The sequence below is a fragment of the Anguilla anguilla genome, chromosome 3 (genome assembly GCF_013347855.1).
Source record: "Anguilla anguilla isolate fAngAng1 chromosome 3, fAngAng1.pri, whole genome shotgun sequence".
In the NCBI taxonomy this organism is placed as follows: domain Eukaryota; kingdom Metazoa; phylum Chordata; class Actinopteri; order Anguilliformes; family Anguillidae; genus Anguilla; species Anguilla anguilla.
The window spans coordinates 52,831,641-52,856,414 of record NC_049203.1 but is presented as its reverse complement, the minus strand read 5'-3'; the positions used below and the strand labels follow the sequence as shown (position 1 = coordinate 52,856,414).

At 48.6% G+C, this 24,774-nt stretch overlaps 1 protein-coding gene across 8 annotated transcripts in view; it reads right to left on the bottom strand.

Annotated features, from left to right (window-relative positions):
* mid2 (midline 2) overlaps positions 1-24,774 on the bottom strand; it is a 157,417-nt gene that overhangs the window by 22,274 nt on the left and 110,369 nt on the right. For 5 of the 8 annotated variants that reach the window (XM_035410117.1, XM_035410119.1, XM_035410120.1 and 2 more), the window contains 4 exons: positions 12,639-12,707; positions 10,885-10,980; positions 4,544-4,651; positions 85-233 (listed from right to left, as the gene is read on the bottom strand). In XM_035410117.1, coding sequence (XP_035266008.1) covers positions 85-233; positions 4,544-4,651; positions 10,885-10,980; positions 12,639-12,707 — 422 coding nt within the window. The remainder of the gene's footprint in view (positions 1-84; positions 234-4,543; positions 4,652-10,884; positions 10,981-12,638; positions 12,708-24,774) is intronic. The other 3 variants (XM_035410123.1, XM_035410121.1, XM_035410122.1) reach the window with 1 other exon arrangement.

The window sequence follows — 24,774 nt, the reverse complement described above, 5'->3', positions numbered from 1 at the left end:
CTTTCCTTGACACTGTAGAAATTTTTCCTAGAGCACCGCCCCCGTCTGCAGTAAACGGTGAGGGACGCGCAGACCGGCCCTCACCTCTCCGCGACGTTCCTGGCCGTCTGCAGGAAGCGGGCGTGGTCGTTCTCCTTCAGGCTATGCTCGGCCTGTGTGATGAGGACGCTGGAGCGCTCCAGGCACTGTCGGCAGTTGGCGATCTGCTGGGCCAGTTTCCTCAGCTTCATCACCTGGGGGGGGAGTTAGAGGAGGACGGTTCAGACAGGGCTTCTGCTGCACCACAGGACTCTTCACACATTATTATCGCTCTTCACCCTGCCACCCCTACAAAATACCACCCATTGGAAGAGTCCATATTCATTGGTTGTTTTCACCAAGGGCATAACCTTGTGACCGATGGAATGCTGTTACTTAATCTTTTTAAACAAGTGGGGAAAAAAACAAATGTTTGACCCCTGCTGTGACTGAAAGCGCTAGAATGTTATTTCACCATGTTACTCAGACACTATACAAAACAGCACAAAAATATCACATTGTTCCAATAAAGCTCTGTGTGGACCCATTGTATTGCCTTAAGAACAGGCCAGGCAGGCCCAAGTGTTTACGTGCATCTTTCCTAAACTTTCCCAAACAAAGAATGCAATTGACCCCACCCTTTCACTATGACCCCTGACCTTTGGTAGACAAACAGGAAGAGGATGAGCCCTTACAGTTGAGTGACTAGGGCACATAAACTCAAGCAAGGAAATGAACACATGCTTTAGCCCCTTAAGCAGCCTCCATAATTTATTCATCTCTACTGCAATCGCCAGGGTGACAACAGAAATTAAACTAACGATCACCACCTTCCCTGAAGGAGGGACGTTCACGGGGCGAGTTTAGAAGATCATTAGAGGGAAGTGATTTCAGGAATTTCATTTCCCCCAAGAGTTATAGTCATTTCACAGACTGATATTAAGTGTCACGAAGGGCTATGATCCTGCTGATTAATACAATACTTGCAGATGAATCAATTAAACGGCAAAAGGAAGAGACTACAGAGCACATTTGTCTTGGAACTTCAAAAGAAGTTTGCTGGTCGACATCCATGTGAGGATATTCAACGCATATTCCCGACAGAATGCAGCACAGGCTCAGAAATTATTTCATGAAAATTAGATGAAAATTGTTTCACTGTAAAAAAAAAAGAAAAAAAAGAAAAAAGAAAAGCAAAAGCTAAAAAATAGGAACTGAAGAAACCCTCATTGCTGAGGGAAATATGCGTTGAAAGATGAAGAACATGCTATGAATACTCAAACAGAATACAATTTGTCTGGGCTGACCATATACGCCTCTCCATCTGTGTACATAACAAATATGCCAGCCCGTCATGTGAACTATTTATTTTCAATCACCTCGTGGCCCTCGCAGTCTAACAAGAGAGCTGACTGTGAGCTGCAGAAATCCCTTCACTATAGGTGCCAGAATTTCAACACCTTCAGCGCAGACATGTTTGTGACCTTCAGAAATTCGACCCCCTTGGCAGTTATTAAAATCAATGCCAATAATAACAAACGCACCACAACACCTCACTGAACGCGCGGAAGGGACGCCCATTTCGGCTAGCTTCTCCCAGTAATTCCAGAGCTGGCGGGTAATTCTTTTCGAAGCGCCGCATTTCAAACTCATGTTTGTTTAAGTCCACCCCTGTCCTCATACAAATTCGGTCCGCTCACAGGTGCAGTCTCATTGTTTACTGAATAGAAATTGGTTCATTAATTTAGAACGGACACGTAGCCAGCCGCGGATAAAACAACACCACATTACGCAACGGACGGAGGGAAATCTGAGGCTGGGGACTGACGGGGAGATGGCAGCTCTCTCAGGTGAACGCTTCGAGAGCGCTGAGGTGACCGACTCCCCTCAGATGGTGCGCGTTTAAGGCTCAGCTAAGCCGAGATCCGGCTGACGACAATGGAGCCAATCAAAGGGGCAGAGGGCGACCGTAAAACCAGACACCGCTGACAGGAACGCACGAAACAAACGTCTGCAGCCTAGCAGTAATCCAGCAGCGCTGCTATTTTTATTTCGCATCTTTTGCCAAAGCCTTCATATCAAGCCATGGGATTCCACCAGATGATGGCTAGTCATTTTAGACACATTTTTCCCCCCTAGTGTTTTCAAACGCTGTGTTTCGAATGCTCGATCTGGCCAGGATAATCCCGCATATCCTTCTGTCTATGTTTTTACATGACATAAGCCACATTAATACTGACAGTTTGTACTTTTCTAATGCAGTTGTTTTGCTGTTTAAAATGTTTGCAAGCTGAGGTTTTTGCTCACGCTGTAATCCAGAGCTGTTTAAGCTGATGTGCAAGCCAGCCTCACAAAAAGCCTAACGGAGAGTGGATTAATAAACACACTGAAATATTTTTGTCTCTGACATTACATACTTTATTATATGCAGCCTGTACTAAAAATTACTGTAGTCTACAATGCAGTTTTTTAAAAAGCTAAACATCTTGTTTGAGGTTTTAATTTGAATTTAATTTAAATTAAAATAAATTTCCAGGTCAGTATTCAAAAACAACCCCATGGAAAGCATTTGGACATATTGTGCATATGCCATGCAGATTGGCCGTTATGAAGGCTTGGCTGGCGTACTGAATTTAATTGTCATAGAGAACGACCTGTCCAATCGCACTTCCTGCACAAGACTGAACCGGTTTATCACTGTCTAATTTCCTTTGCCCGTTAATGAGTTTGCAAATAAGCATTCATTTGAAAGTGATGCCGGTTGCTAGGTGGCAGGGCGGACATGATCCCACAATCCCCTGCTGAGGACACAGCTACTGCGGAGGGGCAGCGTGGGCAGCGCTTCTCGGCCTCGGGCTGTGGAGTGGTGTCGCGGTCAACGAGCTGCTAAATGCATGTAGTCGTAGAGGAGCCATTTTGTGCTTCTCCATCTGGGTCATAGAGCAGTACAGCGGGGAGAGTTGTCCAGCACATAAGGTCAGTCAGGAGTGGCTGTAGGGCTCCCTATCCAGGGCCCTGGAGTAGCAGGGCGGTGGATGAGGACGAGGGGGGTGTAGCGTGTCTCAGTCCCAGTCGAGGGGGGTGGGGGGGGGGGGGGGCAGGCTGAGGTGTGACAGCACAGCGCTCCTCTGTTTGTTTGTGTTGAAAGGGATTAAAGTCAGGAGGGACAGGCCTCTCGAGTCTCCACGGACCCAGGCCGGCGTGTGAAGTTGAGCCACGTGGACTGGGCTGATTTCACAGCCTGTCTAGCTCCCCGAGGGCTGGCCTGTATAATCTCGTCGGTTCCGCTGCAAAGCCGTTCCTTTCCCACCCTCCACCGCCCCCTGCCCTCCGCCCTCGGACCGGCCGAAAGGGCACGGCCGTACCACGCAAGCCCACGCTGGATGTCCTGCCAACCACTGATAGCCCAGAGAGAACGCTGAGCGCCCAACAGAGCATTTCGCCAAACTACACACCCTGCGAAATGAAATATGGTTCTGGGCACAAAAACGTGCTACGAATTTGTTGCCTTTGTCTGAATTTCTCAGGGTTCAGTTCAGCACAACGGCTACTTCAAAAAGGGTGTCTACCGCATGCTTCCTGGCACCCCTTGAAAGGATTGCTCAAAAGCTCTTAAAATTCTCCGCCTAATGCCTAGATATACTAATCCCCTGAGAAACAGAACTGTCGTCTGGCGTCAGACGACGCGTCAGCTACCCTCTCCCGTTTCTGACGCTGCGGAATGGCCGCGGTGACAGCTACAGACAAACGTCCCACCTCGGCCTGTCGCCGTCCGAATGACAATTTTTGGGGCGTGCTCGGTTTCGACTGCCATCGCGAACGTGGATTAAGGATCGTGATGGGCGCCCGTATTAAATTTCAGAGATTGGGGTTACATGGGAGCCGCCACCGTCTATGTCATAAACACCTCGTCTGTGATTGTACTGCGCCTCACCCACGCTCGTAGCTTTAAAGAGCAAATAATAATGCTGCTCCCTGAGAATAAAACAAACGCATCGCTCACATCTCAGCCGTCACTTGGCATTCGTTGGACTGGATTCAGAAATTAATTTGATGAGTTCTTGAGAATTGTAAATATGCATTTCATTACAAGTTGTTGTTCTGCCTATAGGGACACACGCCCAATTATTTATCTGCAAAAACACAAGCGGTAATAAAGGTGATGAAATCTGTACAGCTTGAGGGAGGGAGGGGCAGACACTGTTGTGAACACTGTGTATCCAGCACTTAGGGTGATCAATAAATGAGCCAATAATGCTGTGGAGATGAGTGTGGCAGACATGCAGCCCCCCTCTACACATCTAAGATGTGGGTAACCCATTACAGAATATAAAGGGTGAATTTTGCCGAAAGGTGGCAGGTCTGGAGGTGTGCCTACAAGTCAAATCTATCACCAAACACTACGGGTTCTGTTTTTATTTATTTTTGCAGGGCAACCCTTAGAGCTTTTAAAAGGGCAGGTTCAGGCAGATCTAGGACAGGCATACCTGCGCATCCTCAGAGAGAGGAAGGCATCCGGCCCTACCTTAGACTCCTTGATCTTGACGGCGATGACTTGCTTCCTCTGGCGGATGATCTCCACGAGCTCGTCGCACTCCTCCACCAGCTTGGCTTCATGCATGGCCGTGTTCACCTAGGATGAATACAGCGGAGACCATAAACATTACATTTCATTACACTGCCGGCATTTAGTAGATGCTCTTACAAGCAACTTACACAACTTTTACATAGCATTTACATTGCATCCATTTATGCAGCCGGATATATACTGAAACAATGCAGGTTAAGTACCTTGCTCAAGGATACAACGGTAGCATCTGATCTGAGAATCAAACGTGTGACCTTTAGGTTACAAGACCAGTTCTTTACCCGTTATACTACACACCGCCCACAGGTGGGACTGAGCTTGTTTCCAAGCTTTGCTAATGACCAGTGATTAAAGTGCGGTCTGACATACATAGCATTGTAGAGAATCTATTTTTAAAAAGCACAGTTGCCCCGGTCACATGTTTCACACCAAATGATTATTAAATCCGCTACCCTCATTACAATTCACAGCTTAAATTGCTGGGACACTCTTTATGCAATGTGGCTATTTATGTTGCAAAAACAGCTAAATAATATACGACCATTTATCGATTTCGGCTATTTTATCGAGTTCAGGGAGGGCATCATTTTTGGTTGTATGTACCAAATATCCATTTTGTCAGGAACTGACGTTTTTAACCGTAAAAATGTAAATTGTCACGTATAATGGGTTAAAATACACAGATTCAAAGCATAATAATGTGATACTACGCAACTGACTGCACAAAACTCATCTCTCATGTCAAGACAAGCCACGTTGCTGGTTTGTTGCCCGTTACCTGCTCACCCAATCCGCTCACACACGCGGGAGCTGTAATACGCCTGACCTGTGGCCTGCTGGTGTCTTATGGGAGCCCCTGGGCTGAGCCCGCTAATCGCATGCTGGTGAGAGCGTGACGGAGGCGGTGGCTGGCGGTGCCACGCTGATTAACGAGTCTGGCGCCATTAGGCAGTGAAAGCAGCGCGGTGGATGCAGCTCCGAGCGTGAAACACGCTCCCTCCTGTCCTCCTTCCGTTACTGTGGCTTCCTATCAAGCCCAGTGGATCATTCCCTCTCTTGCCATTTTTAAAAATCTTTGTTTAAATTTTTTTCATATCAGAGTTCCTTTCACAAAGCTGCTTACAAAGGTTAGAGTTACTCAAGCTCTATTAATAGTGCGCGTAGACACACACACACAAGCACAAACACAAAAACACAGTGGATTAATTCCAGTCCTGCCTTCTTGATTACACATCACAAAATTAACAAGGATTAATGATGCAATCCACTATATCTGAGGATTATCGTTCTGGAATTTGGGTGGAGCAGATTTTCCTTATTTTCATCTTCCTTCATTTATTATGAATACCTTTGCAAAGACGGCAAAACGTTTGAACCTTGCCCTCCCCTGCAACAATAACCCATGTCCCTTTTTTGACCATGGTGAAAGCGACAGCCTTATTCTCAACAGAGAACAGCCTCTCCCCCATGGCAAGGTGGTGACCTTAGCTTCTCCACGCCCACATTCCACGACTCCGCCTCTTCCCTATCTCACGCCAGCCGTTCCGCCTCCTCGGAGATTTGGGAAGCCAGGGTGAGACGAGCTCTCCCCTGCCCCCACCCCCGCCTGGAGCCACGAGTCGTCTCAGATAAGCCACTGCAGGCTGACCTCTCTGTACCCAGACATGATTTACACTGACATCTAAAACACATGCCCGCCCGCGCCCGCCGCTTTGTCCTGGAAGTAGCGGCTTGCCGAGTAAATTAATTTTTCATTTTGGGTTTCGGAGCGATTTATCCTCGAACACATTGCGGATTAGGACAGGGGTGTCAAACTCAGTTCCCGGAGAGCCAGTTTATGTGCTAGTCCTTCCCCCAGCACAATCCAACCCATTCTTATTCCCAGGCTTAAACTGCTCCAATTAGTTCATTGTCAACATACGTTTACATCCAACCCCTTCCCAAAATACCACAGGTATGGTATTGAGCTGTGATATAGTTTGGAGATTTTTTTAAAGATAATATAAAATATTTTTTCATTAAACACACCTGTTAAGTTCCTAGAGGGGGAGGAGAAAGCGACAAAATACCAGTAAACAGAACATAGTCATTCCAGAGTTCTAACCATTCAGTACAGGAAACCAGGGCTCTTTTTCTAAAAGAATGGATGAGGTTTTCCCCTTAATGGACCAAAATAAAGAGCTGGAGGAGAGGGGCAAGGAAGTAAATCTCCAAAGGAGCGAGGAGTTCACTGAGCTGCCACTCCTCCAAAATTACCTTTGATGTTCTCAAAAGTAGCCGCAGTAAAAAGCTTTCCTGACCAACAACTTATGAGCTTGTTTGGGGAAAAACACCTTTACTAAGTTTTGAAAGACTTCAAATAACCCGTGAGGTGACATGGCACAAACAAAGTGAAAGAAAGAAGAAAGGAAAGAAAGAAAGGAGATGACTGCACATGCTCAGTGATGTAGGCCAGCATTGTCCTGGAGTCGTGGCAGAAATGATTAAGGCCAGGCTGTGCTCCAGGCCGACAGCTTGAGGAAGACTTGGGCAGCGCGGGCGCGGGGCTGCAAGTCACTCTGCGGGGTGACGGATTCCGGCAGTCCTGCCAACGGGCGTCGCAGGCCGGGCGAATGCGGATGCCCCCGTGCCACGTGGGGCCGCCGCGGCGGGGTCGGCCTCCCGCCACGGCCGGCACTCGCGGTCAGTCAAAGGCCCCGCTCTTCCCAGGGGAGAGGAGAGACGAGCCCGCCGTCCGATTTGGCCGAGGCACCGTGTCGAAAGGCGCCGAGTCGGACCGAATTGTCATGGAAACAGGTTTTTAGATCGCCGTTTGAGGACAGGCCAAAATGTTCCCCGCGGGTCCTAGAACCTCAATCACATACTTAACGAAGGAATAGCCTTTTTGCAGTTTCTGCGAAGCCTTCTCCAAGACCAGCGATATCTGGGAATTATAGTGTAAATAAAAAGCTGTCTGCTCTGTGCTTTCTGGAACAGAATTCTAAATCACTGAGTTGTATTTGTGACGGGTATGCGCTATTTTGAATCCACTCCATCGCAATATTACATGAAAGCAAAGTTTACTTGGCGAAAAATCTGTATGCTTGGTTTACAAAATAACAGCACAAATCTACAGCACTCCATTACAAACAACCTGCCTATTTGGAAAAAGTATGCCAATGTCAGCTCGGCTGCCAGAGAAAGTAAATCTCATTTTCAGTACGGATTTTCATCCTACTCAAGACAACATTATTACTAACCTGGTATTAAAGAGCGAGGCAGATACTTATCATCTAGATAATTCCAGGAAGAGTTGAAAGGACATCTCCAAACCAAACGGCATGCTAGGGTAATGCTAAGCCGTTCCCTTCTATTGTTAGCGGTCGATATTTGCGAATGTGTAGGTTTATGTTGGAAGGGAGCCGGGAGAGATAAAGAGCTCCCATCCTCCTTTGGCAGAATGGCTTCCTGCATGTCCTATATCAGCGCTTTCCTCTGCTTGCAGTTGCTGTGTGTATACTTCCCTCCTCTGTCACCGCATACATTTTCATTAGCTCGTGCCGGCTCGTTTGCTTTATTTCAAAACTCGTTAATAATTCACAGCGCGTACGATACAGACGTAACGAACGACGATAGATGTGACCGTCCAAATGTATTTTTTTGCTTTCTTTTCTTTTTTTTTTTGCTAATCTGCTTAGCAGTTAGCGGAGTGCGCTTGCTTGGCGGCGTGGCCTAATTCTCTCTTGTCGTCAGCGGCGGAGGGGAGATATCGACGCTGATGCTGCAGACTCGCGCGAGCTCGGCGAACGCTGCCCATCCACGCGCATGTCAGGTGGTGCCCCAATCAGCGCTGTTGCTGCCATGGTGATGCACACCTGCAGCGTACTGCATCAGCTGGTCAGTTGTTTATTTACCCATCTATCTACCCAGCTACCCCCCCCCCCCACTGCATCCCACCCCAACACAACAGCTTGGGATGAGTAATCGAACCTAAATCTCAGAGGGAGACTCGGTGAGGCTTCGTGAAAAGTAATTCTGGACGTGTCTTTAGAGAAACTCGCCAGCAGGAGAACAATGATTTCGGCGAAGTCCCACCAGGCCTGTCTGTGCTTTGACCCTCGGTTTGTGCTGACTGCGATAGTAGCTTTGTGATACGGGGGAGCCGGCTTATCTGCTTCACTGTTTGCGAGGAAACGCAGGAGGCGGGGTCTCCCGAGAGTCAGGGTTTCTTTTCACCCCCACCGAAAAAAGAAAACAGAAAAAACAACAACTTCACTTGTGTATTATTCCGACTGACAAAACCATCACAACCTTTACTTGACGGTCTGATCCGTTATTCTGGCCAGCGGTTCTGACCACGAGTTTGATTACAGCGCTGATAGCTGCATTTTTTTTTTTTGGACATGCATATGCGGAGGATGATGCAATTTACAAAATGTTCTTGTAAATTACTTCAGCTAGTGGTGGAGTGAGGCTTCTTGGGCCATCAGGGACGCACTGATCTGAATGGATAACAGCCATTTGCTAAGGATAAGAGCCCCATTATAGTGGGAGCGTATGTTAAGTCCACCCACCTACTTGGTTTCGAGATAAACGGTCTTGAACATCGCTGTGATCCGCAGAAGGCTGGCAGAGCTTCTGCTGGATGCATTGATTCGAGATGACTGAGCGTGCATCTCGGTTCTTGATTAATGGTAGCTAAAATGGCCATTGTTTCATTTTACAGTGCTTTCATTTATTTTATCGAACCACTTTAAAGCTTAGGAGTGACATATCGCCATGCACTAGACACCTCAGCCAGTAACAAGAAATACAAGGAGACACAACAAATCCAGCAACCTCTCACATCCATTTTCTCAAATGTACTACATTCTCTAACTAGGCAGACAATCAATAATACAAAACACAGGCCTCAAAAAGGAACTGAAAGCGGTTCCAGTCAGACGAGCTAATCTATCAGTGACTGTACATGGATGAAGAGTCATATATTCTCATACTATGTTTCGCTCCTAACAGGAACATAGCCAATGTGCAGCAAGGTAGAACGCTGGTATTCTATGCTTTTACTTTGTATCTTGGTTAATGTACTGGTGGTGTAATTTCCTCCAGTGTGACTGAAGATGAAGATGCTGGCCTCGTCCCGTACTGGATGCTTGTGTTTTGGTTACACTCTAAAGGATTAGTCACCATTTGCATTGGCTGCCCTGAGTCGGTCCGCTTCCATTCTCCAGTCAGACGCCAAAGTAACCAGAGATTTCTGCCACTAAATAAACAGCCTCATCCTCAGCCTTTCAGGAACAGGAAGTCGCATTTGATTACAATTATCTGGACTTGAGTACTGCTGAGACACAAGTGGGTCCCTCTCAAGTCAAGTATCAAAAACACATGGTCAATCAGAGCTGATCTGGAATGAACTGAGAATCAGAATTCACATAGGAAGGCAGTTTACTCTCGTGAAGCCATCCTAGCTTTCAGGCATTCCAACCGCTTTGCCAATATTTGCCATTCAAATGGTCCGTTTAAAATATTCATGGGCATTTAAAATTGTATTCGTGTACGTATCCCAGTAGAGCACCAGCTATTACGTCGATTGTTCAGATCAGAGGTTAAAATGGCATGGTTTTATTTCCTTAATGAAGTCCTTAATGCCTGTAAGCAGTGAGATTGAATGAGGATGGATTTTGACAGGCAAACAGTGATGAATCTTTAATTAGGTGGATGGGGGGCACTGGGTTCGATTAAAGGTCTGAGGCTCTTCGGTCTGGAGGAACAGAACTGTGAGTGGCCTGGTAGATCTCTTCTCAGTCAAAAGTGTCATCCTGTGCTGCTAATTACATCTCCAGAGCTGTTAGCCAGGAACCAGCCTGTAGCACACTCCAGTTTAAGTGTTATTAATTCTGTTAGTGAGGGCCAAAGACCATAGCTTGCACACAAACATACACACGAAAGCGCACACCCAAATTCACACGTACAGACACACAAACATCACAGCTCTTCAAGTCCACAGCATTCAAATCAGTGAGATTTACCTATTTTTGCTGCCTCGTGATTGATCAATGATTTTAATTCTCTTTGATACCTGGTGACCAGCACACAGACTGTCTTGGTACTGTGCCTGTGCCTTTAAAAGCACACACACAGCGGCAAGATAAAAACAACCGTACCTCTTAGCGGAGAGAGATAGAAAGGCTCATGTTCAATGATAACTTCATTTCCTGTTGTGAAAGGAAACACTGAAAAGCATTCCACGGGGGATGGACAGCAGAGAGAGCTTTGACAGGGTGCTGGGCAGCGCTCACCTCCACTTGCTGACAGATCTGAATGAGCTTGGCCATCTGGCTCTCCAGCTCGCTGTTCCTCTTCACCAGGTTGGTCAGGTTGTTCTCCAGGGTTTGCTGCAGGGGGAAAGAGGACACACGGTTGAGTCTGGGGAGATGGGAGAGAACGCGGATGCAGCTCAAATCAGTGATGTAATCTCAGACTAAACCTGAGCAATGGCTGCTGCCTCTTTGACAAAGACTCCAGTGGCAACATGTTTGAGGCAAGCGATTCCCAACTGTCATCTGAAGCGACAGAGGAAATATTTATTTTTAAATACTAACACCAACAAATAGACACTCAATAGTAAATGGAGGGAAAAAAAACAGTCTGATAACACATTCCATTGACAGTACATAATTTCTAATTCTGAAACTTAAGCCAAAGCACTGAAATGGGGTGACTTTGACAAATAATTGAACAGAAGTATGCGCATGACAAGTTATTCTCCCCACCGAAAGGCTATTTTAAATGCTGGTCAAACAAAACAACAAAAAGACATTCCAATTTTTTATTAAATAATCTAAAAGCACATTATGTGATAAAACTACAAGATTACTGTGAAACATACTAGTAACTAATAATTATAACTTCTCAAGGGCAATTTGGGGTCTTCTGCGACACCATATCGGGCATGATTTGCATTGTTGTGTTAGGTTAGCAAACATTCAAGCTACAGTGACGGCAAAAACCGCTTATCGCCAAGGGGTGGGGCGGGGCCAGAATTACCGGACTGACCTGTATTCCCCAGAACACTGGGATTGAGTTTCAGATTCTCAGTGAACATAAATCAACACACGGATTATAAAAACATCTGCCAGGGAAAACGTTGTCTTCCTGCTGAGGCTGACTTTGCACTGACAGTGCTAGTCAGCGTGAACAACATGAGAACACTGAGGAAAAATAAATCTCTAGAGTGACCAGTAATGCATTATAATTCACCCACAGAGAGGATAAGCAGCACTACTGTGCAATCGTACGAGTGAGATCTTTGATGAGTCAAGGTGAATTTGAGAGGTCTGTTGAATGATACGCCTCGAGTCATTTAAAAAAGTCACTTTCCCGAACTGTGGCTATGAGAGTGGGCAGAGAGGGTTTAATGCTTTGATCAAACCTGAATTATTTTCCTGATGCTGTTGCATGAGGCCACAGACTCCCGTCCGTCTCTACTTCGATTATGCAAGCAGTTTGGCATCAGAATGAGGCAGCGAAGATTAGCGTAGCTTGAGAAGAAAATTGTAAAACCTGGCTCATTTAGTTAGGCACAATATAATCAGTATTACTTTACAATTACAATATCGGAACAGGTGAAACTCGATAATCCTCAGGTAGTCTGATTTACCTCATATAACAATGACACACTTCACGATATGTTGAAGCTTCAATACTACCGGTATTGGCCACCACCTGAGACCCCGGATAAAACGGAAGCTAACCGGTCTCCACACGTACGGCAGAAAATATGAAAACAATGATCAGACGCAAGACAGGTGACATGGTGGGGGGGGGGGGAAGAACGTTTTTGTGAAACCATCGCACAGACGGCAGCGACGACCACGACAGACAGCGGGACACGGAGCAAGGCCGACGTCGACAGAAGCTGGTCGCTCATGCATGCGAGACGCAGGCCGCGCTGCTCCACCTGGCCCCTCTACAGCTGGGGGGGGGGGGGGGGGGGGGTGTGTCCCCTCACGTCGCGGGCGCTGTGTGATTTAACAGGCTTTCGGTGACTCACCGCGGCGTTTGTCTTTGATGCCTCCATGATAACCGCTTCAGATAGTCTGCCGGGGCTCACTTGATAGGCCTACGGACACACACACACACACAGACAGCCTTAACTCGCCGGCGACGCAGAGACCCGTGACCACACCCGCTACCCACAATCCCCCTCTCCCTCTCCCGTGCGACTGGGTGGCCTCGAACCCGGGCTCAGATGAGGGCGGGCGGCGTCTGACCGCCTGTGGGGAGACGGGCGGCTCTCTCGCTCTACAGCGTGCGAGTCGTCACCTTGCTGAAAAGCGTAGTGCCGGGGGCAGATTGGTTAATCATTTTTTTTGGGGCGCTCGGCGGTGTGAGGGACGAGATCGTTTGCAGATCAGAGGCAGCCGGAGAGGCTGCTCCTCCCCCCCCCCCCCCCCCCCCCCCCCCCCCCCTCCCTGTGAGAATACAGATAAGGGGGCGTCGGGGGTTGGGGAGCTACAGAATAGAGGAACATGCAGACTACAAAGGCAAGGGCACAGTCATGCAGGCAGCACAGAAAGGGAAAGAGTAAATGAGAGAGACGGGAGGGGGGAGGGGGCGAGTGAGGAAGAGACCGGCAGAGGGGAGAGAGAAATAAAAGGGAGGGGGGGCGAGAGCAGGGGAGAAATCGGCAGGGAGACAGCGAGAGAGAGGGACACAGAGAAAGTGACAGATAAATGAAGGGACGGGAACAGCGAGAGTAAAAGATGGCGGGAGAGAGAGAGAGAGAGAGAGAGAGAGAGAGAGAGGACGAGGGAGAGTGAGTGCAGACGCAGAGCTGCTTGCTTGGCAGCCGCTGTGACGGAGGTGCTGCAGGCTTTGAGCTGAGGCGGAGGAGCAGTTGGAGCAGATGTATGCTGAGGCATTCTGGGACAGCCTGGGAACTGCAGACGGATTCAGCCATGAGAAAGGCACTGTGCCATGACATCACTGCGGCCCCTCCCAGGAACTCTCCCTATTACTTTTGACTTGCCAGAACAACACGGGACCTCGCTTATCTGGAAACAGACAGCCCTTATCTCAGCACAACCTAACCTGCCCTCGAAACATCACTTATCTTTTTCCAGTTCAAATCCCTACATGTGCAGCTAACACATTTAACTGTTCAAGGAGAAAAATATGTACAACAAAGATATCTTTTTGTCACCAGCACAAGCACACATCAGAATACATTCACAATTCCGTTCTGTTTAGTCTTTACGCTGCAGTTCACTTCTTTCAGTGGGATTCCATGTTTACCAGCAGCTACTGTGCTATCCCTTTTCGATGTATATTTAATATGATATCCCGAAAAAGAGGAAGTCCTAAGGCTGCAAACTCCACTTCAAAGTGGGAGGCTTAATTATTTCGAGATCCTTGCAGCTTCAGGAAAGAAAAAAAAAACCACCCCCTCATTTCATTAAAAAAAAACTTTAAAAAAAGGATTTGCGGTTCGCCAAAGTGTCAGTTACTGAAGTCTGCGGGGAGATCTCATTTGCTGAGGATACTATTAAGTACAGCCCAGTTAACCAGGAGTGTTCTGTGCATAATGAGGAGTCTCCTCCAATTACGGTGAGCCTAACAAGCTTTACATTCCTTCTTTTTTTTTCTCCCGCTCAAGTCCCATGTTCTGCCTCTCACCTTTACCTGTCCTTCCCGCCTTGTGAGAAAAGGAAACGCTTTCCCCTCCGGCTGGGGGGACTTCTGAGCCCAATTAATCCTCATCATATGCTGAGATGGTGCAATATCGCGCCACTTTAGCGCCAGCTGGGTGATGAGCCATCTGACAGGGAGATGCCGGCGTGATGGGGGGGGGGCAGAGAGCTTTAAATCTCTGCCCAGCGCTTCCTGGCACACGCGTAGCTGAAAGCGTTCCGAATGCTGCTCTCGCCGCACGCGTGGCGCTCGTAAAACGGACGACCTGTCAGAACGTGGAGCTTGGGAGTGGTGGGCAGGCTTTTTAATAACACCACCTAGCACTGGCTCTGGACCTGCGGTAGTTTCATCCATATATATATATGTGTGAGTGTGTGTGTGTACAGTGTGTGTGTGTGTGTGTCTGTGTGTCATGTGCGTATGTGTGGCTGATCACGTTACTGGCGTGTGTGTCCTTTTGTGTGCAGCCGCACAATGAAGCGCTGGTCCAGGTTAGCCCGCGCGTTGGGGCCGGGGTCTTCCCGTCTCGTTATATTTTATTGGCGAGGCAATCAGCCCCAGGGACACGATCCACTCGGTCGCATCATCCCGTCTTCAAAGCGATGATGAAACGGCGTACGTCCGCCAAACGATCGGCGGGCGCGGGGCCGGGGCGGGCGCGATAAATAACTCGATAAAAAACGGATTTCTGCGGCGCCTGAGACGCGTGGCGGCCGACGCGCGTTCGACGGAGCGGGATGAAGGTTAAAAGGACAAGCGTCTGCAGCTTCGGTCTCTCTCTCTCTCTCTCTCTCTCTGGAGAAATCAGCCTTCCCGAACCCTCTGGGTAATTTGACTTTCATGCAAAACAGCTGATGCTGAGACAAGGGGGGGGGGGAATCAGGTAATTTTAATTATAGCCATACAGAAGACCCTGGAGAAAGGTGAAAATTTGAGATACAGTGTAGGTTGGAACAACGAGCTACCCGATATCAGACTGAAGCAAGCAGGAAATTCATACGGAGAGCCCATCCTTGAGCCACCCGAGTGTGGTCTGCTTTGTACTCTTGGTGATAGGCACTTGTTCTCTGGACTCATCTGCTCGCTGTAGTCCATCTCTGGCTGCTGCAATATCACAGAGTTTTACCGCAGAAGCGCTTCCCTCTCACAGTTTGTTCCAGCAGTCCCCTGTGTCAGCAGCACGCATAGAGGGGGAAGCGCGAGTTTCCATTTCCGGATTTCACGCTGGCTTTCTGAGGAAAGTGGCTTTTTTTGCGTGGGGGAGGGGGGTGCTGGTCTCAGTGCTCAACCAGCAGAAGTTCATCTTCGTTCCACCGAAGGCTTACTGAATTGCGGTCAAGGGGGTTTATGTACCGTGTGTTTTTTACTTTCTCAATTTCACCAGTCAGACCACCTCTGAAATGGCGTACATAGAAAAGTTGCGGCTAGCAGCTAGCACGGCCGACACTCTCTCCTCTGTGGAGTTTCAAGGGGAAAGTGTAGCCTTCTAGAGGTTTGCAGGAAGAAGACAGACTAAGTCAACTTTCTCATTTTAATGATAATGACTTTCTCTTTTGTCATTTTTTAAGAAATAAAAAGAATGAAACAAATGTCTTTAAAAAAAAAAAGGTCCCAAACTATTGGAATGGAAGGAAAAAGAGATAGTAAGGAGCATTTATTTCAATCTGAAAAGCCAAAAAAGTGAAAAGTGAAATGAAACTGTTGGGAAAGTAATTACAGATAAGGTAAATGGACACAAAGCAGAATGGCAATTGTGGGCTCCCGATTACGCCCTGTCACCTCGACGCACGCTCAGAGCAAATGACTCAACGGGAACACGCGCTTCTAGACACCGTTTCACTTAGAAAGGAGATTCACTTTTGAGTCTTTGTGTTCCATGGTCACTTCTGCACAAGGCTGAACAGTACACTCAGGAACAAGTAGCTACACAGAGACTCAGGAAACTAGGAAACCTGAAATCATAGCTGTATGGTAACACAGCATACATTGAGACAGGACAGAGCCCCCTGTGTCTTGTATTAAACTCGCAGAACTGCATTCTAAGTGCAGCGTGATGTCATGTTCTGTGGATGAAAAGTGTCCGACGCAACCCTTTGTGGGCGCCTATTTCTGTTCACTCCTCGCTTGCGGTGGACCGTGAACAGTTTCATTTTCCATGCGTCTGTCAGCTTAAATGAGCAAAGGATTCTGGGTGGACGGAGGCACCCTCTTGGCCTTTCACTGACCTCCCGCCCTCTGCCTGTTCTGAGACACCCGGAGATGTTGACAATGTCCCACAGTTTGTGGCAGACAATGTGAAACACTGTGTAATGCTCAACTTCATGCTGCACAATGAGACCGTTAAAACTGCCATTTCATTATTAGATTGCGCCACAAATGGTTGATTCAAAAAATTATTTCTGGAATCGAGCCGGCCAAAGAGATAAGTGGCATCAGCTCATAGGGCTGTGGGAAATGGGAAGGGCTTGAGTGGGCCGTGTATTTTAATTACATTTCTCCTAACAAAGTTAGCTGAGGATATTGGGCAGATTCAAATATCACGGTTATAAACTTTCCACTGAGCAGACTGTGGAGGCCACGGCCTCTGATGAATGGAACAGTCTGTCACAGGGCAGGGGCGACTACGGCCTGTGCTCCTGCAGGAAAACGTTCCCAGAGCTGCCCTGTCGAGCCTGATCCTCCCGCTCCGGAAGCCTACGTTTCCCAGGTGCCTCGTACACCTCACTGCTCTGGAATGTTCTGTTGTTCCTACACGTCACCTCCAGTCTGAATCGCGTCTGTCTGTGCAGTGCCTCCAAACCCAAGAGTGGAGTGTGTGTTTGTGCACGAGAGAGTACATGCGTGCGAGAGAAAAAGAGAGAGAGAGGACCAGAGCTAGTCAAAAGGAGGACTGAACAAGAAAAACTGACGCTTGTCTCCAGAAAATACAGTATAATTGTAAGTTTTACAGTTTGTTGTTTGTAAGAATCAGTCAGTGCGTCTGAGGAAGAGGGGCTATATTAAAATATAACTTCTAATATGACGATGCCATGAATAATTGATGTCATGTCAAGTGTACATCAAAGCCATTCCGTGCGTATTTGGCTGAGTTATTCTTTTTCTTTTCATCTAGTGCAGCACAAAATCTTTGAGGTCACATTGTAACTTGAGCTGGCCATCCACTTCACCTCCACAAAAAATTATTTAAATAAATAAAAACAAACAAACAAACAAAAAACACAATACTTACTCCAAATGAAATATATCAAAGACCCATGTACTGGGCTCTGAATGTAAATCTCACTATCTTGCATTCAGTTTTTTGTTTTGTACCTGATTACTACAGAGCTGGGTAGAGGCTAATATCACGCCATTAGCAGGAAGTGCCTCAGAGAAACTATTCTATGTGACGGGCAATTTCAAGGTTGGCTAGGTCTGCCAGTACCCCTGTTGTCACATGGTATATGAAGGAAAAAAACAAAAACAGCAATGACTCAGCTGACACCTTCACCTTAACTTATATATTAGGGACAGCTTAAAAAAATATATAAATAAAAAATAAAAAACACATGCATATATATATATATATAGCCTACATATATAATATGTATTGAATTGTAGACGATGATCTCTTTTTTTGTCAATCCGAGAAATGTAAAACCCATCTGAATAATTTTACATCCTTACACATTAATCCAAGAGTCTTCTGCATTAATGTAATTACATTATCTGAGGGCATCGAGTGTCCTGCGAAAGTGGGACAGTTAATGCCTTCCTCTTGTTCCCGCCCTCTGTGAAAATGGGAATAATTAAGGTGGAGTTGAGCGAAATTAGCTACAGACACATTGGGAAGAAGTGGCCTGCGTAAACTGTGTGGGTGGAGCCTCCTTTTCGTGAGGGGGAGGATCAAACGGGCTGATGACTCGCGCGAGTCAGCCTGCTGTCCGGCACTAAACCCCACCCCTAATCCCCTCTCTCACCGTGAGCAAGACATTAGGAAGGGGCAAGGCAAGCCGGAGAGGGGAGGGGAGGTTGCCACAGCAACGTTCCTCTCTGTCAGAGTCAATCAGCGTCCCCCAGCTCCGGTCGTTGCCCCCCCCTCCCCCCTCCCCTCTCCTCCGCGTTCACAATCCATGAAAGGGCCCGCACGGGTCTATAATGCCCCTTAAACACAGAGCTGGCCCTCTGTCGAGATAAATCATTCATTGTCCTGATAATCCTGCCTCGGTCAAACCGATAATTCCTCCATTTCAGCTGTTTCCGTATTAGCCTTGTGTCACGAGCAGGAGGGCTTATCTTTCTTTCGCTGGTTTTCTGACACATTACTCCAATTGTGGGGTGACCTCCGAACAACTCATAGTTAGGAAACAATTCTCATTATCATCAAAATAAGTCCATTGGGGTTCCTCTGACCACTACCTATTTTCTCTATTGTAGAAACCTTGCTTTTTTTTTGGCCAACAGGAGTGCAGCACTGTCCTAATTCACTATTGGTTTTCCGGTTTCATTAGCAGCTCAGAGTGAGGACACGGCCTAGTTGGGGAAAACACAGGAGACAGAGACCGGCTGGAGGTGCTCAGGTGAGCCGGTCTGCTGTGCCGAGGCGCGTTTCCAGGCCTGGACGCGGCACCGGAGGACTGAACACCGGCACCACACTGGCGACGGCTCCAGTGGGGAAAGGCAAAACCCAGTCATCCATTTAAACAGATGGAGCTCGCTCAGTTGAGCTGAGGCTGGTGAATGCACACAGTGAGGTTGGCAGTTGCTTCCCATCATGCCTGAGGTGCCAGGCAGCTCCTTGGGAAACCGCCTCAGTGGAACTTGGGGGGGGGGAAAGAAGAGTGACAAGCCAGCAGGACTGCCGTAGGCCCAGCTCCCTGCAACACTTTGAGCTATTCTGGCTGCGTGGGGCATGTAACCACTTGAACAACCTGTTCTAATCAGTCTGCTTCTCCCATATCGTGAAGTTACAGTTTTAAAGCTAGAGTTACAGTTTTGCATAACTGATGATTGAAAATTGTGATTTTGGCAGCTGCTCCTGTTCAACTGCAGGTTCATGGGGCAGTTGCTGGGATCTCTGATGGGCACAAAGACCCTCCACTTCAGTCAAAGGCTGCAGTCCACAATGGAGGGATTACCGGCTTGTGTTCTGCCTGACTGGGGAGTAATGGACACCTGGATACAGGGTCTAAGAGGGGGAGAGAGGCTGGAAACCAGACTGATCAGGTGACACGCTGATGGCAGGTGGTAGGGGGGAAGGGGCGGAGTCTACACTGGGGCCACAGGGCTTCCGGGGCGAAGTTGGACAGCCCCCCACCCCCGTGAGGCGAAGGCCACATACAAAATGGCACAATGACTAATTATCCTGATAGCAGACTGGACGCTGATGAATTGGACCCGGTATCAGAGAAGTGGGGGTAAAGTAGGTCTGCCTGGAGTCGTTTGGGGACGTCAGTATTTATAGGTCGGGCGGCGTCTGTGTTGGGGAGGCGACTGACAGCTGTTCACGCTTTCTGTCAGTACTGGGACAGATATTCGCACGTTTGGCACCGCGGGACCCCGCCATGCTCTTGGCGGGGTGTAACGGGGGCGACGAGATGGAGCGGGGTGCGAACGTGTCGCGAAGGACCCCGCGGGTGAGGCCGTGTTGGCACCCGGGGTCACCAAACAAAAAAAAAAAAAAAACAGGAAGCAGAGACACACAGGAGCCAGAGTGGCGGCTATCAACTGGAACGGTTCGTGTTCCTGAGTCTTTGCCGCAAACCGCTCTGTCGATAAAACGGCAGGTCTGACTCACTCGATCGAGCCCCGCCTCCCCAGCAGTTACAGCATAGCGTGTGGAACAAAGCGAGCGTTCAACGTGTTCCAACGTCCGTAGCTGCACGTTACGGAATCTGACCACAAATATGCCACTGGCTAAATATAAACCCCAGCCTTTAGTCATCCGCACCCCCCACCCCCCCCCAAAAAAATAAAACACAGGGTGGATAGAAGGCACTAAGCCTGACAGAGCTCCGCGAATCGACTGGCAGGATCGAGACAATCCCGAGAACGGTAAATATTTGCGCCGTTAACTGTACCGAGGGCCAAAAAATACGGAATCATATTAGAATTGCAGCTGTGATTGCGGCACGGTTATTTTCGCCACCGAAGGCAGCCATCTTCCGTTGTAATTACCGGAGCTGGCGCACAGCTTGGCTCCGGGCCACGGCAAGCAGGGGAGGCCCTATTAAAAGCAGACTGGCGAGGCATCCTTAGGAGGGGCACCGCGCTGTGACAGCCCCGCTGCCGCTGCGGATGTGCCAGTGTGACCGCGGAAAAAAAAAAAAAAGCCCATGGAAGCAATAAAGCACGTTGGACTCGCCCCTGTCAGGACAAAAAACTGACATCTCGCTGCACTGGAGGTAACTGCCATTTACCTCTGCCTGGCTGTGTCGGAAGAAAAACACAGGAGGGCTACAGCTTTTGTCTTTGTACAGATGAAAACAGAAACCACGTTCGTTGGTTCTTTGTTCCCATACCTTTACGTGAAAATGAGTCTGTGCAAAACATGTCGCTATTCAACTGTATCTTTAAAACATGCCTCAAAAGAATTGGCCGCAACGTATGCTGTGTTTAATTTCATAAGGTGCCTGGCCTCCCCGCCTTTTTAAGCAACGGCACATGTAATCTAATTTTGTGCTGAGATGAAAGTCATTATTTAAAATTCAATTCTGGGCCCAGGTGAACACGGCGTTGCTCTGGAGAGACTCTCCTTGGACGTCACCTCTTTTGGAATCTGCGACAGGCTTAACAAACAAAAGCCGTATGTCGTGCGTACGGACGGGAGAAAACATCGTCACAGTTTTGGCTGGGCGATGCAGGGATGCAGCCATATTGAAAAGCCTTTGGCACACGATCAGCTGAGAGGGGAAAAGAAAGGAGAGAAACAACGACCCGATTATAATTGTACTTTACAGAGTTCCGTCTCGCGGCGATAGACGCAAGGTTACAAAGCGAGTGCGTCTCCGATCGGCCAGAGAGAGAGAGCAGAGTGGAGTGGAGTGGAGATTTTCTACGTCACGCAAAACCGGCAAGGGGCGGAGCGCAGGTTTGCGCGGACGTGCTGGACGTGTCGCGGTTCGCCCCGAACGTGACCGGGAGGGGCGTTGTCCCCGGCAGCCGGGGCCCCCGGGTTCGGGACAGACAGGATGCAGGGGGGAGGGGGGACAGGAAGGAGCGTCGATGACATTCCAGCCCGCCGGGCCGGAAACAGACGGCCCCGTCCCACCGCGTGGCGGCCCCCGTCCAGCGAGGCCTTCAACCGGCCGACCTTTCCAGGAACCGCGGTTTAAAAATGAAAACGGATGTCATCGCCGCTTTGTAGGATGGAAAACAACTCAGGACCTGTTTTATTCCATGACTCTTCTGTACGGAAAAAGGTAAAGCAGCGCTTTGCCGTCCGCGGGTACTTTCCGCTATCCCCTGTGCAACGGGGCTGTAACTCTTTGTGAAAGGCTCTGGGACGCTCCGGGGCGGCGGTGCAGCTGTGTGTAGCTGCGGCAGATTGTTTCCGAGCGTAATCCCTCTGAAGGTGTCGCGCTGTGACAACTTTCGCTTCTTCAGAGAATCTGAAGAGGCAGCGAGGAGTAATGAAACTCATCGCTCGCCCGGCTCATTCCACAGCTTAAATCCAGCCTTCGCTCGAAAAACAGAAAAAGGGAAACCTAAGAGGGACCACTTCGTCTTCGGTAATAGGACACAAGAGATAATTACGCTAGTGTTGGAAAATGGAAAAATCACGCCACATTTAAATCAGGAAGCTCTAGCCTAGCGGGCTAGCAGGCAGGGATATTGCTTTGTTGGAATGAAAAAACCAGAAGAATGAAGTTTAGCGCTCAGATATTAGATACAGCAGCGGCTCCTCTCTCCTAAACGGACGACACCATTTGGGGAGGGTGGGCTGATTGGGGGAGTGTCCTGGCAAGCTTGGCGGGTGTGGCCTGGGGAAGTGGGTGCTGTATTCAGATGCCACTTTTCACAGCACAAACGTAAGTGTGGCCCTGAGCTCTTTAGGAGAACCTGCGCTGGGGGTCTAAGAGCTGCCTTAGCCGCTGCATTGTGCTGTCAGTCTCCATCGAGCCCCAGAGCTCTGAGACGAGCCGGGTCCCCTCACAGCTGACCCCGACTCTCAGCAGGCAATTTGCCTGCGCAAACAAGAGGGGGATAAACAAGAAGGGGACACCTGATGGAAATCAACCAATACCGCGGCGCTCAGTGATGACAGCCAGACGTAGAGAGGTGTCAGATGAGGACATTACGGTATGAAACACTGAACTGCAATGCCTTCATATATCAAACACTCCCTTTCCTATTCTTCTAAAGTGCTGGGCTTGGACTGATAATATGAAGTCTTCATCTCTGAGCTACTGAAGCACTATGCTGTTTCTTGCAAGGAGCAGCGGGTCCTGTTCAGGGTCATAAGCAGGCCGTGTTTACTGTACGGTGTTTTAAGATCATGAGATGGAGTAAATGCAGCCTATGATGATGATGATTAGGATCAGGGTTAGGGTTATTATTATTAATATTATCTGTAGCAATAGTAGTAACAGCAGCAACAGCACTTAGAAGCAGCAGTAGCACTAGCAGTAGTAATCCTGCTTGAACAACACATCCGACAGGTTCAATTATCTGGACTCACAAAGGGCTTAAATGGGTAGAAGCCTTCCTGCAGCGCACACTAAGTGAACTTAGTCTCTGAATGTTGACAGACACTGTAGCAGAACAAGCAACGGTTTGGTCTACAGCACCATCTCTCAGGACAAACAGCAACCAGTCTAGTCCACATGTGATGATAATGATGGCGATTGTTGGCGTGGAAGACGAAAATGAAATAACTGTGATGATGACGATGGCAGCGAATGCACCTTGCACTGCTATCCTCAGCAATATCAGTGTCCCCAGAGCTAACGCTACCTGCAAGCATCCCCAATTTTCAGCCTAGCAACACACTGCAACTTCTCCCAAATTTCAAAGAGAAAATATCGATACTAAAAAGCAGGTTTCCGAGCTGTAATAACCTGCTGGGCAGACCGGTTTGGATCTAATCGAGAGGACACGATTTGCAGCGATGCACTGAGGCGGCATCCTAAAGAACTGAACAGCTTCTACGGCCTCATCAATTTCACTGGCAGTGTGCAGAGCGGAGCTCTCGCCCTTTAAAAAAATATCCTGCGCGCTGGCTGCTCGGGGCGCACTTTATCTTACTGTACTAAATGGACTCCCGTCCGGCTATCTTTCATAAGCACCTTGCTTATAAGGCGCCGGATCGTTCGGTCAGGTCTCTAATGAATAAATCAGGTCCGAGGCGGAGGAAGTGAAGCCAGGGCGTCTGAACTGCCAGGTCGGCAGTCTGGCGCTCTCGTCTTTGAAATAACGGCGGTGTGGCGGACGTGGGCCGGCCTGGCTTGGAATTCGGCCATAAGCTCTGGGCGCTGGTCGAGGCCTACCCCTGGAGCCTGAGAAGAGAAGCCTGCTGCCTTAAGCAGCTTAAAGAAAGAGGCAGAGATACTTAGAGCAGTCCGGAGGCATAATCACCATATTCTGCTGAGGCCAGTAACTTCAAAAATATGAATTAAACTTCCATTTTGCATTATTACTTTGACCATTCCCGTCCCCTCCGCACATTCCAATTTGTTATCACAGTGCGCGCAACGCATCTGCGAAAGCCATGTTAAATCATTTATCTATTTGCTTAGCCGCCAAGCACAACCCAAGAAACACGGCCTGATTTTTTGTTTTGCATATTATCCATTTATACAGCTGTGTATTTACATAAGCGTAAAAAGTACCTTGCCCTGAGGTGCAACCGGGGTGTCCCATCTGGGATTAAGACTTGCAGAATTCCGCTTAGCGGTCCCACGCACATTTCACACGCAACCGCCGACCGCTGTGTCGCCGTGCGGTCCCGTGGGTGGGCTCTGAACACAACAGAGCGCGCGGCGGCCGACCGCCAATCGCTGCCCAGAACAGAAGATCAAGGATAGCGGCGCAAAGGCGCGCAGAATGCTAAAACAACGCTTGTGTGACTTGGCTTGCTTCTGGCGGCGCCGTGTCGGAAAAATAAATAAGGACGCGGCGAAGGCCTTAAAGAGACGTCAACTCATTAGCTGTCGAAGCGGCGCACACAAACGTGAACCGAGCTTCCTGACGTACCTGCCCCCCTCCGTCAATTAGCCACAACCGACAAAGCGACCATCTGGCGACGTCCAAACATTTGGGGGGGGGGGGAACACGCTCGGAATTCAGCAACTGTTGTGAGATCGGCTGCAGCTGGTAAAAATCAGGCTTGACGGCTCTTTTCTGCTTCTTATGGGAGCGTGTGGGCCAGACGCTGAACGCTCGGCGCTGGGTTTGGATCTCGAGACCAATCGGCCTGCCGTGCCACCCCGTCCAGAAGTCCTCACGGGGTCACGGACCCTCCAGCGCTCGCCCGGAGATCAGGGGTTAAACATTTAGATAAGATTTCATCTGACACA